Source organism: Sapajus apella, unplaced genomic scaffold (assembly GCF_009761245.1).
Source record: "Sapajus apella isolate SASKATOON/1434 unplaced genomic scaffold, GSC_monkey_1.0 scaffold57, whole genome shotgun sequence".
In the NCBI taxonomy this organism is placed as follows: domain Eukaryota; kingdom Metazoa; phylum Chordata; class Mammalia; order Primates; family Cebidae; genus Sapajus; species Sapajus apella.
The window spans coordinates 9,417,828-9,434,640 of NW_022436997.1; the positions used below are offsets into that span (position 1 = coordinate 9,417,828).

At 54.9% G+C, this 16,813-nt stretch overlaps 1 protein-coding gene across 48 annotated transcripts in view; it reads left to right on the forward strand.

Annotated features, from left to right (window-relative positions):
* Positions 1–16,813, forward strand: part of CELF4 (CUGBP Elav-like family member 4) — a 325,793-nt gene that overhangs the window by 234,708 nt on the left and 74,272 nt on the right. For 25 of the 48 annotated variants that reach the window (XR_004258897.1, XR_004258895.1, XR_004258896.1 and 22 more), the window contains exon 3: positions 12,690–12,768. Coding sequence is in view for 41 of the 48 variants with exons in the window: in XM_032245267.1 (XP_032101158.1) it covers positions 12,690–12,768 (79 nt within the window). In the remaining 7 variants the exon portion in view is untranslated. The remainder of the gene's footprint in view (positions 1–12,689; positions 12,769–16,813) is intronic. The other 23 variants (XR_004258902.1, XR_004258898.1, XR_004258899.1 and 20 more) reach the window with 1 other exon arrangement.

A 16,813-nucleotide genomic window follows, 5' to 3' on the forward strand; every position in this document is an offset into this window, starting at 1 on the left:
TGGATGGTTGTATGAATGGAGTGTGTGGCCCATCACAGCAACAGCTTCAGTGCTGGTAGACCAAGCAGAGGCATGGCCTCCCCACCCCATTCTCAGCTCTTCCCCACAGATAATCCAACATCTTCCGTTCAGTAGAGACCAAAAGAGCCTGAGGATTTCAGAGTGGAAAGGAAAAAAATCAAATGTTAGGTATTCCTCAAAATGACGGAAATACTAAGATAGGCAGGGAAGAAGTGAGAGGAGGAGGAGAAATAGGAAGAAGGGAGAGAGGAGAGGAAGAGGAGGCGGAGGAGAGGGAGGAGGGAGAGGAAGAGGAAGAAGAGGAAGGGGAGAGGGAGAAGGGGAGGGGAGAGGAAGAAGAGGGGGAGGAGAGAGAGGAAGGGTAGGGGGAAGAGGGGAAGAGAAAGGAAGAGGAGGGGGAGGAGGGAGAAGAAGAGGAGGGGGAGGATAGCTGTCACTTATTTTCTGGGTTCTCACTAGGCGCCAGGCAGGGATACTCAGAGCTTGGTGGGATCAATCACATTTAATCCTCTCCACACCCCATGAGGGGACACGTGGACAGCCGTCTCAGAGTTTAAGAAACAGCCCCGCCTTGTATGAGCAAGTATGAGGCAGAGCTAAGACCGAAATCCAGACCTCACAACTAAATCAGGGCCTGTTTCATCTAAATTATCTATTCACCGCTGTTATTTTAAAAATTGCACGCCGTCACTCCCCCACCCTGAAGAGGGTTAGCGACCCAGCCCGGCCATTCCGGCTAATTAGCTTGGTTGCCACGGCAGCAGATCTTAATTAAGACCACAAGGATCCTCCCACCCTTGCCAGTGCGGCCCTGGCGCATTCTCAGGAGCAGGACGGACATGGGACTTAGAGACAAAGAACCCTCTGCCCTTGGCAGCGCGGGCCTCAGGGAGCCCTGGCTGAGAGGTTCGGGCACGAAAGCCCAGCGGCAGCAGGGTCATGGGTCCACCAATTCCATCTTGGTGATTTTCATTGTGTCCTTCCATCTTTCCTGCCACTGGCAGGAAGCATCTACCCACAAATATGGCTCCAAACCCATGGCGGGGAGGGGCTCCCTCCTTCCCCTTGGGAAACCAGCACTGGGCTTGGGGCTGGGCCTCTCGAGGGACCTTTGACCACTGTGAGGGGCACCTCTTTCATTTGTGCCAACCCAGCCCTGCCCCTTAGGTGCAGGGAAAAGCATTTTGTAGAGAGATGGGAGAGGGCAGAGGCTCCAAGAGGGATGGGAGAGAGTGGGGAGAGCAGGGAGAAAGAGGAGCGGCAGCCCGGCCGGCCCACCAGCAGGCTCTGTCACGGCTGCTCACAGTTTCTCTCTGGACACTGCCGAGCAGAGCAGCCTGTTGCATAGCAACTGCCCGGGCCTGCTTGTGGGGGGCTGGACCAACGAGGCTACGTGGGCTGCAAAGGGTGCTGCTTGGACCGAGCCACTGCATCCCACCCCACATCCCCCAGACCCTTTGCAAGTGAAAGGTAGACAAGGTCAGGCTTGGACTGCAGTGAGGAGTCATTCTACAACCAAGAATAAAAACCGACCTGGGGAAATTTGGGTCAATCATCAAGCACCTCCTATGCCCAAGCCTTAGGCTCCTGTCTTCCTATGGTGGGGGAGGCACCTGGTGCCAAAGTGATGCTGGCCATTCTTGAACTGAACAAGAATTTGCCTGGTGTTCTGGGCACCTGTGTCCAGTCACCTCTGACCTCCTGCACACACAGCTGCCTCCTTGCTCTTTCCAAATGCGGTCCTGGGGCAATGCTGTCTGCAGACTAACAGTGGCTCCCACTGCCCACTCTACAAGCTCAGGCCCTCTGCAGCCACACCGGGTCCTCCCCACCTCCACCTACCTGCCTGTCCTCCACCCTCAGCGACTTGCTGCACATGCTTTCACACCCTGCTGGCCCTTCCCTCCACTCTCCTCCAGGCCCTTGGTAGTTATTCCCACCCCCGCCCCATCCACATCCTGCCCACCTCATGCGTTTGCTCACCTGACTTGTTAGCTTTCAGGAAGGACAGAAGAACTTGAGCCCCGTCACGAGGTCATGGAAGGTCTGGAGCATGGGAAAAGGACTTGAAAACTCTCTCCCACTACAGCTCACTCATGCCTCCGAGCCCCAAGTGCACACCCCTGGCCAGGCACACAGCACCAGCCCACATGCCTGACTCCTTCCATCCTGACTCAAAGCCGGCATGCCCAAGTCCAGCCTGAATCCTCACCATGTCATTACCATACTTGGGAGCCTGTGTGGCTTCTCTCAGCGACCTGCCCATCATCTCCTTGAGGGCTACTTTTGACAGAAAGTGAGTCCAGAGGTGATGACTGGAAAGGTGATAAGTGTAACTGGGTGGACCCAATCACAGAAGGCTTGCTGGAGGAGGAGGCAAAGGCCTGAGATGTCACTTTGCAGACAGCTATCAGAGGAGAGTGAATAATGGAATGCAGCCAGTATGGGGACTTAGTGAGACATGTCTGCAGGTTACACTGACACGACCTCAAGTGCTCTGTCCAAGGGACAGGGCGTTGGGGAAAGAAGGGATAGCCAGCCCCACTGAGGCAGCTCAGCGCTGGAAGTCTGAATGAGGAGAGGGGTGAAGAGCTGACAGGCCCTACATGCCGATATGTGTCCTGACCCGACAAGCATCAGATGGCCTCCTCAGAGTGGGGAGTGGGAGCAGAGACCAGATTTATTAAAAAATCTTATCTGGAGGGTTTGCATTTTAATGGGCTCTGGATTTGCATATTTTAACAATAACCTCTGGTTCTTCTGTCTGGTCGGTGCTCACTGGCTGTCTCTCTAAACGATGATCGCCGCCGCTTCAGTAAACCCTTCCTAATCCAAAGGTGCAACACACCACTTTGCTGGAGGAGGGAGGATTAAAGGGCCTTTCTCTTTGGGTTGGAAACAAGGCTGTCTGGTGGTGACCCACTTCTGGCCTCTGGACACTCTTGCTACAAGGGCACAGCTGAGGCAGGACGGAACGAGGGCTGTGACAGGTGTGATGGGGCATTTGCTCATCATTTGGTCAGTACTTCCTGAGCACCTACCGTGCATCTGGGCCATACTGGGCTCTGTGTGGGCATCGGGAACTCCTCAGAGTAAAGACAAACATTGGACAAATAAGTCCATAAATCTGTGACCATAATAGTCCAAATCATAGCAAGACAATGAGGAAAGACAAGGGGAGCTTGAAGGGGCACCTAGTTTAGATCGCAAGGGCAAGAGGTGAAACTGAGGCCCGAGGGAGGCTCAGGAGGTAGGCAGGAAGGAAAAGACAAGAGCCGCTGTACCCGCAGGCAGCCTGGCAATCTGCCCCTCACGTCCTAGGAGGAGTGCCACCAACTGGCCTGCCAGGGAAGGCCTCAGAATCTGGACCACGGTGGTGAGTGGGGCGGTATCCAGGTGTCTCTGAGATCACCGCAGAGTGTCCTGGAGTCAGAATTTTATGCAGACAACAGATGAGATTTCTTGAATCACTAACCCTTCTCTATGGAACACACACTATGCGATTTATTAAGGAGGTAATTAAAGCATTAATATATTTACAACAAACTACAAATAATGTGTGCAGCTTCTGCGCTTCCCCTGGGATCCAGTCTCACTAGGTGACTGCGGAAGCCCCCAGGCAAGGGTTCATTCTTTCCTCCCACAGCGACTCCAAGCCTACTAAGCACAGCCCCTGGAATTCAGCAGGGCCTGCGATGCAGGCCCTGCCCTCCTGGGGCTTTAAACAAATAATTTCATCATTAGTTAATTTGTTAATCACAATTTGCTAGGCGCTGGGAAGGCAAAGTTCTGGTGGAGGGCAGGGTCTCTGGAGAGCGAACCCACCTTTGGTCCCCACAAGCTCACTGGTGAATTCTCTGTCTTTATCAAGTTGGTTGCATCACCAGGCTTTCATCCCTATGGCTGAACATTCTGGGCCTATCCTCTCAAAATGGCACAAAACTTATCTTTAAAAAATGGAGTAATGATCTTTCTGGGGACAGCACTAGTGCACAGACCTGGGCAATGCTTAAAACTCCTGATGATCCACAAAACACCTGATGTCTGGTGTGGGTAGATGAAGATGGGGCCCCAGAAAGGCATCGCCAGGGCAGCATCATGAGCAGACAACCCCGTGCAGTCACACAGAGCCCCACACTCAGAACGGTCCCACGCTTGGGTTTTGTGCTTAGCAGTCTCCGTCTTGAAATCCTTTTTTTTTTTTCTTTTTGAGATGGAGTTTTGCTCTTGTTGCCCAGGCTGGAGTGCAATGGTGCAATCTTGGCTCACTGAAACCTCCGTCTCCTGGGTTCAAGCGATTCTCCTGCCTCAGCCTCCTGAGTAGCTGGGATTGCAGGCACCTGCCACCATACCCAACTAATTGTTTTGTTTTTGTTTTTGTTTTCATATTTTTAGTAGAGACAAGGTTTCTCCGTGTTGGTCAGGTTGGTCTGGAACTCCCAACCTCAGGTGATCCACCCAATTCAGCCTCCAAAGTGCTGGGATTACAGGCATAAGCCACTGCGCCCGGCCCATCTTGAAATTCTTAACACTTTATCTTTGAACGTGTGCTTTGCAAGTGAAATCCATGGGGCTTGGAGTCTCTGCTCCTGCACAGTTCTGCCTCTCTCCACCTGCCCAGTCCACCCATGTCCAGGGGCCCACCTGCAATCGCTGCTGTCCTTTGTACCAGCCAGCAGTGGCCTGGGCAGAGGCTAAGAGGGTCAGGGTTGATCATATTCGCCCTGCGGTAGCCCAGGCTAACTGTGCTGTGTCAGGTCTGGCCAGCCAAAAGAGGCTATGACTCAGCAAAGATGAGTCTCTTGCCCAGATACCTCATATGTCCCAGGCACAGAGTTTACAATACCCTTGAAAGTTGCCTGTCCACTGTGGGTTAGGGCCGAGGGCCCATGGAAAGAGGTGATGTCTGGCTTGACGTCTCAGAACCCACCCTCAGCTGGGGCATGACACATCAGTCTACCGCCAACGAGAAGGGGAGCCCCGCCATCCTCAGGCCCAAGCTGCACCCCAGGTTGCAAGTGGGACTCCAGCAGCCTATGAGGGTCCCTGTATCTAAAAGAGACATCCCTTGGGACGTGCTTCCTGCCTGGAGAGGCTCTCTTTCAGCCTTCCTGAGTTTGGCTTGTGTTTCCAGCTGAAGGCACCCTCCAGGCGTGAGTCAGAAAACACGAACTGTGTAATTTCGGTGATTCTGCATAGGATGTAAATGCTCTGATATTTGCACTTAAAACTGGCATTGCACAAAATAAAGATGAGCTGTAAAGTCCATGCTAATAATTTTAAATTTATAGTTTTCTTTACTTAAAATGACATCAAATAGCAAATAAAAAAAAATCACGATAAGTTGAGAGAGCAAGCAAGACCATGAGAGAAAGGAAAGGCTTTTATATTTTAGCACTTTAATGACACTTTCTTTGTTTTGGCACTTGGAACAAGGGGTCCTGCAATTTATGTTTGTTTTCTCAAAGCAGTGATGCTGGCAGGATCGGGGCACAGACCCTCCCAGTGAGCTCTGATGTGCAGGCCTGCTGTTTCACTGTTTCCATGACCATCGTGTGTGCTGGGGCAGGGTTGGGGGGGCAGAGGATAAAACCTGAGTTCTCTGGGTGGACACGACCTGGTGTTGTCCTAAAAGAACAGGGTAGATGGCGAGCAGGGCCAAGTCCACACAAGCACGTCCATGAGTAGGTGGGCAAGTACTGCCCTCCTCAGAGACCACACAGCAGTGGCGAGGTAAGAGCTGCCCTCCTGGTGAAGGCTGTGGGTTTGGCTAAGATACGAATCTATATCTCCGTGATATTTCTCAGAAGCTTGGCAAGGTGAGCCCTTCTGCTGAGCAGGGAGCAGGTATCTCCAGGCACCAACATGTCCCAAAAGAAACCAGAAGGACCCTCATCTCTGAAGTTTGGTTTTTAGTTGGAGTCTTGCTCTGTCACCCAGGCTGGACTGCAGTGGTGCAATCTCGGCTTACCAAAACCTCTGCCTCCCGAGTTCAAGCAATTCTCCTGTCCCAGCCTCCCGAATAGCTGGGACTACAGGTGCGTGCTACTATGCCCAGCTAATTCTGTATTTTTTAGTAGCAATGGGGTTTCACCATGTTGGCCAGGCAGGTCTCGAACATCTGACCTCAGGTGATCACCCGCTTGCCTCCCAAAGTGCTGGGATTATAGGTGTGAGCTGCTGCGCCAGCCAGCTCTGAAGTTTGAATACTCACTCTGGAGAGCATGCTGGCCACCCCACGGGCCAGTCCTCTCAGCTGTCAGGGCCTTTGGCCCCCACCCCCGCCAGCTCCCTGCGGGACATTGGTCCCCACCTTCCAGTGCAGGCTGGCCTTTGTTGAGAGCCTGCTCTTGCACGTCTTCCATTATCTCTTCAATCCTAATCTCTGGCTCCTGCTCCAGTGAATTCTTCGAAGATGTCTGTGATGTCACATAGCACTAATCAGGTGCACACACACACTCCAGGGAAGAAGCACAGTCCTGAGGTTGGCTCTGGGGATGCAGAGTGAGTAGGAGCCCTGGTCTCTACTCTTGCTTGTGAAGTGAGTCTCTCTCCATCTCCATCTCCCTTTCTCCCTTCTCTCTCTCTCTCTCTTTCTCTCTGTCACACACATGTACACACTCACACACGAGAGAGAGAAAGGAGTGCATGTTCGTGTGTGACAATCAGGAAGCCTCCCTGTAGGAGGTGAGCTTCAGACCTAGACTTTGGAGGGATAGGAGGGTTTGGATGCAATGAGGAGTGACAGGGAAGCTTTCCAGGTGGGGAGAAAGTCAACCCCATTATTTCAGAGGTAGCACAGGTAGGGGGGCCCTGCTGGGGCCCAGCATGAATGAGAGGGCACAGAGGTGGACCAGGCGCCAGCTCCAAGGAGGGCCCATGATCCTGTGGGTGGTGACAGCTGTCCCGAGAAAGAGTGAGGCAGGGTGAGTGCAGGAGTGGCCTCCCTCCACCCCAGGCTTCTCCGGCTTTGGCTTTAAGCAAGCATCAGGCAGTGAAGGACAAGGGAGGCTCAGCTCCATCCCAAACCTTCAGGCCAACCCTCAGGACAGTGGTTGCTGCTGAAGGGGAAGCTGGGTGAAGACGTTCCCCTCCTTTGGTGGCAGAATGCAGTTCGGCACCCCCCACCCCAACAGGCTGGCCCTGCTCTGGCGGGTACTCATTTCAGCCTCTGGGAGCCCTGGTAAAGTAGGGGAAAAGCAACGTGTGTAGGCAGAAAAAGGTCACACACCAGCCCAGTGAGCCGGCCCAGGTGGTACCAGGACCAGGAGAGGAGTAGCAGGAACTGGTGGGGTGAATCAGGGCCACCTGCCCAGACAGGGGTGGCCTGCACGCTGGTCCTCGGGGAGGGGGACAGCAGATACCTGCAGAGGCTGGTGGGAGTGGCCTCGGTAGCACAGAGCTAGAACCAGATGCAAGAGGAGGCAGGGGAGGGAGGGGAAGCAGCGGGTGCGCGGGAGTCCGGAAAGAGCAGCTTGGCCTGTCTGTCTGTTTGTCTGTCTGCCCACGAGCCACAGGCCTCCCCTTCCACAGGGAGCCACACTGGACAGGTGAAGCCTTTTGACCAGCTCAATCATCGTATTTATTCTAATTGTATGGTAATCGTCCCCAAGGAGGCTGGTTCAAATGAGCTTGACATTATTAAAATTTTAATGCCCAGTTTTCATAGCTGAATGAATATTTAAAGGGTATGTCCCAGCTTAAGTTATGATGATGAAGAAATTAATGGAATGTCTTGTTTAATGCATGGATATGTGTTGATGCAAAAAGTGGCAGAGGGATGGGGAGGGGGAAGGGAGGCAGAGCCTGAGCGGAAGGGAGGAGGGGAAAGGGGCCATCCACCCGCCCACCCCCTGCAGCAGACGGGAGCAGACAGCTCCAGATCTGGGCCAGCCCACTCGCTCCCCCTGAGGGGCACCCAGCTGGAAATAGAAACGCAGTCCACAAGGGTTTGTGATGTCCACAGAGGATGGACCCCAGGAGCCTCCAGGGAGCCTGCAGGGAGCTGTTCCTGACCCAGGAAGGGCAGGCCTGGCTCGCCAAACCCCTTTCAGGCACCTGGAGGGGGACACCGGCTAAGGCCATGGGGCCTTCATGGGGATGCTGAGGACATCTCGGAAAGAGAGTGGCAAGGAAGGCTCCTGTGCCCTAACCCAGATTTCCAGCAGCCACAAGCCCCAGGACCCTCCAGGGAGGACAGTGTGCTGGTGGAGAGGAATGGCTGACAGCGGAGCAGAGACGGGGGCAGAAAGAGCATGAAAGGGGTCCTGAGGCCATAGCCAGGGTCCTGGGGGCAAAGTTACAAGAAGGGCATGGAGATGGTAACCGGCTCTCCTGGTCTTCCTCCTGGTCTCATTTCTGGCTCTTCCCTCCTCTCCTGGCTCTTCCCCTGACCCCTCTGCTCTCCCTCGCCCTCACCCTCACCCTCTCCACTATTCTCTCTGCCTCTCCCCTCGCTCTGTCTCTGTCGTGCTCTGCCTTGTTCTTGCCCCATCTCTGCAGCCTGGCCCCACCTCCTCCCCCAGGACAGATGTGTTCCATCCTCCTCCCTCTTCAGGGCAGAATCAGGGCTGGGTGAGGCTAGCCGAGGACTAGGGGAGGGAGGGAGGTCTCCCTTCAGGCCGGGGCCACCTGTGCAGAGCCTGTTCCAGCTGAGAAATCTTCCCGACCAAGCCTGACACTTTATTTCTGCTGAGAATTAAGAAAGCACAGGGCCGTATATTATCTCACCATCTAGCCCGGCACCTCTCTGACAAGTCCCGCAAAGGCTGTCTGGATGCTGACCACCATGAGATTATAATGGGACATGAAAAATGACCCCAGGAGCCATGGCTGCATGGGAACCAATTCAGTTCTGCTTTACCAGTCTGCCTAGAGCACCCCATAGGTGCCCAGGCCATGGCTGAGGCAGGTGGGAGGCTGGATGAGACCCCATGTCCCCACTGTTAGAAAGCCCACAGTAAAACTGGAGAGAAGCCGAGGGACCTGTGTGTAAGGGGTGAGCCCAGCAGCACACCATGGAGGAGGTCTGCCTGCACCATCCAGGACCTGTCTGGTTGGGAGGGCTCCTGGGGTATCACAGGCGCCCAGGTGCCAAAGACAGTGGTCTGGCTGCCTATGACTGGGGTGGCCACTAGTGTGGAAGCCTTCATGCACAGGGAGATTTCATTTGCCTGGTTTAATTTACCATGGAAAATGGGACCCATCATATCAGAAATAGCTCTACCCTGGACATGCCAATGCACAGGACTCACCCCAGCTGCTCTCAGGCCCAGCTAGAGAAGACTGGCCATAAAATACAGAAGTGAGATGCCAGGGAAGGAGTCTCCTCCGATGGTCCCAGCCGTTCGCTCACACAGGATGAGGCCCCTAGGCACGTGGGGTCTTCCCGGCATGCTCTGGCCCCAGGAATGGAGGCTCCTGCCCCAGGAATGGCCTCGTTCCCCAGTTGGAACAGAGCAGCAAAGCCCAACCGGTTCTGGTTCACACCCCCCTGCCCACCCCTTTTCAGCTAGGCCTTCTTTCCATCCTTGCAGGGGAAGCCTCAATTCCCCATCTGGCTCCTTGCTTCCCTCTCTTTCCCCACACCCCACTTGCCCTCTGCCTGGAACTTTCCTGGACCATCCCAAGCCTATTCCACCTGTTCCCAGCATCTCCTGAATAAGTAGGCAGATGTCAGGAGTCCTGGGTTCATCTTGACATCCCCATTTACAATCTTTGTGACCTCAAGCTAACTTCTTAACCTCTCTGAAACTCCATTTTCTTGACTGAAGTTAGATAATCTATTTGCATACATCATAGAAGTTGTGATGATCTAGCAATGTGATGCGTATATCAGCTATTCCTATTCTCAGGGGTGTGTGGATCCTTGTGGAGGCCTGGGACACCTAAGCACCATTCCCACTTGGAAGTCAATTTCCAGCCTTGGGTATACCTTATAAACGGAAAATGAGGAGCTCCCTGTAGTCCCCTTCCCAATGGGGTTCCAACCAGGCTTCATGAACTAGGGGGCTTATTTGTTTGCTAGAGCCACCATAGCAAAGTACCACAGACTGGATGGCTTAAACAAAGGAATGTATTTCTCACAACTCTGGAGGCTGGAAGTCCAAGATCACGGTGTGGGCAGTATTGGTTTCTGGTGAGGGCTCTCTTCCTGGTTTGAAGACGGCAGCCTTCTCGCTGTGTCCTCCTGTGGTCTTTTCTCTGTGCACACATCCCTGATGTCTCTTTCTCCTCTTGTGAGGCCACCAATCATATGGGATGATGGCCTTACTCTTATAACTACATTCAACCCTAAGTACCTCCTTAAAGGCACTATTTTCAAATACACTCACAATGGGGGTTAGCGCTTCACCATATGAATTGTGGGGGCACACTTCATAACAGAAACGAAGTGGACTAGGCTTAAAGAATGAATAGCTGTCGAGAGGAAAAGGCTGTGTGGCACAGCATGGACCCTGCAGGCCCAGGGAATGGACTTGGGGAGGAGAGTGCCGGGATGCGGGGTGGGAATGGTGCAAGAGGCGGTGGGGCCAGATTTGGGGGAAGTCAGGCAGAAAAGATACTTGATTTGATGGCCCAAAGAACCTGGCCTCAATCTCCCTTTATGGGATGGGTATTTTACTTCTTCCTTGGTCCCCCTCCTCCTGGAGCAGCTGGGGTCAAATGAGATAAAATATGGTGAAGCCAAAGGCCATTGCATGAACAACACTGTACCTACTCATTCTGGCTGAATCCCAGCTCTGCCACTCCTCAGAGCTTTGTTCTTCTCATTGAAAAGATGGATATAATAATCCCTACCTTAGAGAATTGTAAAAATACATAAGCAGGAAAGCTGTAGAAATATGTCAAAGAGAACAATAGGGCTGGAACTGGGTCCAGGTCAGTCCTTAAAATCTGGTTAGGGGAGAAGAACGTCGCAGGTTTGGGGGAAAAGAAGCCTAGAAGGACAGGGCATTGCAGGAGGACAGGCACCCAAGGAAAGGGTGAGATGCTGAGTCCCAAACAGCACTGGATGGGGAACCTGGAGCAACCTGGCTCCCTCCTGGAGTCCTTCTCCCACAGCCAGATGTCTGGTTGGCCTTCTGGATCCTTCCCTCAAGGACTGGGAAGGAGCTGGTTCATGGGGAAGCCAGAAACTTCATTACGTTCCTCCTCCTTCTCCTGTGATTGGAGTTTGCTGTACCGTGCCAGTGTTCTCTGCTGCCAGGGATTGGGCACAAAGCACCTTGCTTTCCCTCAATTCCATAAGAGATGTCCAGTGGGGACCTGGTGGTGAACAATGACACCACGGCACCATCCCCTGCCGCCTCCGGCTACCTGTGCCTCCTTCCTTGTCGGCTGCATCCTGCCTCCCGTCTCTGTCCTTCCCGGCTACGGCTCTGCCCTTCCCAAGGCCTCGTGCTCACCTTGCTGAGTCACAGGCACCCATACTCCCCCACCCAGTTGTCTTGACGCAGCCAAAACTCACTTCAAGTCCTAGACCAGAAGGCAGGAGGAAGCTTGTGACTGGCTGGTCCAGCCGCTTGCTGTACGGGAGGGAATTGGCAACGGAAGGTCTCAGGGCGCAGGACAGACAGGCAGAAATCACCCTGCAGGCCCCACTTCCCAGCCGTGCCCTGCCACACGGTGGCCTTGGGAAGCACCTGAACACCTCTTGGCCTCAGTCTCTCCATCTCTAAAATGGGGGTGTTTACCTGCCCTGTTGCCTCTGAGTCTAGAGTTTGTGAGAGAAATGCAGATGCAAGAAGGGCTCAGGGAGGTGCGTAAGGGCAGGAGCATTGGTGGAGACATCAAGTCCAAGTTCACTTGCGTGATCCTCCTCACGTTTATTGCTTAAAACACGCTGGGACCTCCGCCCTGGAGAGCCCACCTTCGTGCCCCCGGGTGAGATGAGAAGCCAGGCAGTGAAGCCTGGGATGCTTGGAGTCCAGAGACCCCTAGTGGCAGGAACGGGCCATTGACATGGATCCCCAGGAGGGAAGAGAGAGGCCGGCAGGCAGGGGAGTCAGGCCTTGCCCTCCTGTCCTCCTGGCACCCAGACATCACAGGGGACGAATAGCTGTGCCCACTCCACGCACTGCCTGAGAGGACGACCCTGGCTACAACCTGGAGCCCCAGCCCTGAGCTCTGCTTTAACCATGGAGCTGGGCGGCCTGGGGCCTCAGCCACCTCTTACCCACAGGCCACGTCTGCCAGCTGGCATGGGTTGGGGTGAAGCTGGATGCCCTGGCCTGGGTGGGGTCCATCTGCAGCCAGCAACCAGCTCATCTCCATAAAGGCAGATGTCTGGAGTGAACTAGAGCTGAGCCAAAGGTGTGCTTTGGGGACACAAAGGCCTTGTGTGACACAGAGAGACAAGGCCAGCATGTCCGTCAACTTCAGAATCTGATAACAAAGGCTCGCAGGAGCTGCTTGGAGTCAGAGGAGGAGGCACCCCAAGCTCTTCCATCCAGAGACACCCCCCGAAAGAAGGGGGCCTTGGGCTTATGCGTCGAGGGGAGACGGGCCGAGTTTTGGAAAGGTGTGTGCACCTGCAGCAGCATGTGGGAGCGCGTGTCTATGGGTGCAGTCTGCAGTGCTGCATCCACCTGTGCACCTGAGCGTTGGGTGTCTGTCCCCTCATCCCCAGGCCTGCTATAACACTGTCCCCCTGTGCTCTGTTGCAGATGAACCGGCCGATCCAGGTGAAGCCTGCGGACAGCGAGAGCCGAGGAGGTAGTAGCTGCCTGCGCCAGCCCCCTTCACGTGAGGGCCCACTTGTCTCTGCCCCCCTCCCCCTCTCACTCCTCCCTCCTTTTCCCGATGCAGCCATGCGATGCAGCGACTCCCCGCCTCCTCCTCTTGCCCCTCTGGGGATCTCGTGGCTGAGGGTTGGGGAGAGAACTTTGGAGCTCTGGGTGACTGGTGTGGAGAAAGAGAGGAGGGAAGGGGGGCAATTGGGGTCTTCCGGATGGTGGGGTTTGTGCCTCTCTGAGTAAAGAAGTGCCTTGTCCCAGGGCATTCTTCTCCCCTCCGTTAAAACACCCAAGAGGGTGTGCCCACCTGGGTGTTGCCAAGGAAAACCCCACCCTGATGGGACTCGTGCAGTCGCAAGGGAGGCAGGAAGTGGTCACAGCTGTGCCATAGGAGGATTCAGGTCACAGGAGGCAAATCTGAGTGGCCCACGAGGGTGTGGGTACTCAAAGCCAGCACTGAGGCAGAGATCTTGGAGATTGAGGTAGGCAGTTGGGCAGATGTCTGGAAAGGGACAGAGGGGAAGGACACGGCCTCACTCCACAGACACTTGCCCCAGAACATGGACTCACTGGAGCCTGGCCGTGGAGAGCCTGGGTGAGGGAATGCCCCACCTTGAGGCTCAGCCCCGGAAGGACCAGGCAGATGGCCAGCCAGGAGCAGCTCCACCCCCAAATGACAGCGTCCTCCTCGTGCAGTGCCTGTGTGGCTGTACTGCTACCTCTCACCCCTGCCCTGGGGGTGATTGGGGCCCACCCTGGGCACAGCCCTGTCCCTAGGCTCCTCTAGATAAGATTCGAACATACTCTGACATTAAAAGAAAATGAAAGGAGAGGACATGACAAAGAAAATTCATCTAGCATCCAAGATCAGGTGTCCCCAACCCAGGCACCAGCTCCTCCCCCAACAAACTGCCCCCGTGATACGGAGCCCATCGCACCTCACTTGTGGGAGAGAAAGAGACTCACCGGCCCCATAGGGTAGAATAATGTGCAGGCACTGCCAGGTGCCCCCTTCCTGGCCCACCGCCTTGCGGAAGGAGGATTGTCCTTCCTGATCACCAGCCCCTGGGCACTCACACTGGGCGCCATTCCCACTGGGCCCTGCTCAGAAGCTGCTCTGAACTGAGCTCTCAGCCACTTCTCCGGGTAGATGGCCAAACGGAGGCTCCTCCAAGCAGGCGAAGGAACCCCAAGGAGAGACTCTGTCCTCTCTACCAGCAAGGGGCCCCAACCTGAGTTCCCATAGAAGCACAGCCAGGCAATGAGCCAAGCAGCCATACAGAAGTGGGACACTCGCAGAGGACAGATAGGCGATGGCTCCCTCCCTCCAGCCTCCTCCCACAATGGAGAGACCTTGGAAAAATTGAGAACACCCATGAGGCCACCAAGGGGAGCATAAGGAGTTGGGGCCTTTTATTTGCCCTGAGAAGGTCACATCGGGTACAGTCTCCAAGTTGGCCCCAGCCTACCCTTTTTCCGGCCAGGGTTGGGGTGTCCAGCATGAGGGCCCTGGTAGAGAGATGGGACAGCCAGTCGCAGCTGTCCTCCACCTCCCGGCCAGGAGCTCTTGACTTCTGCTAACCCCGCCATGCCCTGGGCTCTGGCCTGGGTGTCCGTGTTCATCACGTTCCACCTGCCCAGGCCTGTACCCAGTGCTCCGGGTTTCTTCCCGCTTGTCACATCAGCCAGGAACTAAGGAATTTCTCTCTCCCTTGTCTCCTCAGAAAGTTTACTGGGAAATTAAGGGCAAAAAGTCAAGCAGGCGAAAGCTACTTGCAGGTTTGGAGAGCTAATTGTCCTGGAAGGAGCTACGGTGTGGCCGCTGGTGACCTGCTCAGCCCTGGAGCCTGGGCCTGCCCAGAACTCAGGACCCCTCCCAACCCAGACCTCAGGTCCTATCCCCCAGGGCTTGGGCTGGTGTCTTGGTGTTGCCTGAAGGGACCCTGTGCCCCAGGGTACAGACACACCTCCTGACGCCCACTGAGTGCTCAGCCCTAAGGACCTGGGTTGTGAAGGTCCAATTGGTTGAGGGGTAAAGATGCTTTAGGCGTGAGGGGTCCATGCGAGTGAAGCCCACCTGGTTTGTGCTGCCTGCTCCTGTCCCTTCCTTGGCAGTGAGAGGAGCGCCATCCTCAGCCTCACCCGGGGCTCATGAGGCACACAGCAGTGCGAGGAAGGGCATCTCCTGGAGACCAGCACCCACCCAGGCACACAGTGACTCACCTGCAGCCCTCAGTCCACACGGCCCCGCCAGGAGGCAGCGGCTCGGGGAAGCTCTCGAGGATAGGCAGGAAGCTGGGGCAGCAGGTGCCAGCCGCAGTTCTGGAGAGGGGATTCCCAAGGTGGGGGCTGCCAGAGGCCTTGGGAGAGGTGGCACTTCTGCCCTTGAAGGTGCGGGATCCCACAGCTGGAGAAGGGGGGATGGCATGAACAAGGGCCACAGAGCCAGGCCTCTGAGGGCCACAAGGAGGTGCCATCTGGCACAGAGCAGCAGGTCAGAGTCTGGTTTTCTCCAGCATGGCTGGAGAGGGGTATCTGGAATCCCCTCTGCCCAGCAAGGCCGTCCGGGGCTCTAACTCAAACCTTTCTCTCCCTGAGCTTGCCTCGGAGGCAATAGCTCTCTGACTCCAAGATGCTAACCTCATCGGCTTTCCCCTATATATCTCCTGCGGCTGACACTTGCCCCAAACCAGATTAATCAGCTCCTTTATTCTTCTCGCAGTAGAAAGTAGGTGGGGGAGCCAAACCTAAACATCTATTAATTGCATATTCAGTATTAAACAGCGAGATGGCCCTGAGTCAGCACTATCACCAAGCTATTTTTTTTAAGAAAGTTAGTTTAAAATAATTTAATAGCCATTAAATACTTCTGGGGAGAAGGAGAAGGAGGAGAAGTGAACATTTTAAAAGATTAAAGAAATGGGCAATAGGAGAAGGGAACGGAAAGAAGAGATGGGAGAGGGATGGAGGAGGTGGGTGATGGCAGCGGGCAGGAGGAGAGGAGAGAAGGAGGTGAGAAAAATAGACAGCTGAGGGGAGAAGAAGCAGGAGTGGGGGTGGGGAGAGAGGCCTTGAAGACAGTGGGTGATGGAACACTGGGGCACAGTGGTGCAGGGGAGGGGAGCAGAAGCAGGCAGTGGCCGCAGAGGGAGAGAGAGGGTCAGCCCCAGCCCTGGTTCAGCAGTGAGCCAGGTTACAAGTCCCCAGAACCCGGAGGACACAGGACACCTGTCCCCATCTGCCTGTCCAGGTGCACTTGAATGCTCATGAGCAGCACAGAAAGATGTGTTTTCTGCTTAGGATTTGGGGAACGTTCAGGTGTCTTTGGCCAGGGGACAGGAGGAAGGCTTCTCTCCACCTCGCCCAGCACAGAGCTGGCTGCGGCCCCCTGCACGGCTGTAACATGGTTCCGCCTTCTCATCCCCCACCTCAGGCTTCTAGACACATGCCCGATCACCTCCACCACACGCATGAGGTATAGGGGTGTCTGGGGATGGGCCTGGGCAGTGTGTTGGCAGGTCAGTGTGCACAGGAGCGCTTTTTAACTTTCCTGTCTCTGACACACATGGATTGCTGGCTGAGGCTGACTGGCCACTGTCAGGAGTGATTCAGGGAGCTCAGTTCTTTTTTTTTTTTTTTTTTTTTTTGAGATGGAGTCTTTCTCTGTTGCCCAGGCTGGAGTGAAGTGTCGTGATCTCAGCTCACTGCAATCTCCACCTCCCAGGTTCAAACAATTCTTCTGCCTCAGCCTCCCGAGTAGCTGGGACTAGAGGTGTGTACCACCACTCCCAGCTAATTTTTGTATTATTAGTAGAGATGGGGTTTCACTATATTGGCTAGGCTGGTCTCTAACTCCTGACCTCGTGATCTGCCCACCTCAGCCTCCCAAAGCACTGGGATTACAGGTGTGAGCCACCACGCCCGGCCTCAGTTCTTTTTTCTCTGGTGTGAGGGCAGTGGCAGCCTTGCCTCTGAATGGGTTGGAGTGGAGATACAGGTACAGAAGGAAGTAGAGCTGGCTAGGTGCTTGGCTGGAGCACCCAGGAAGAGCACAG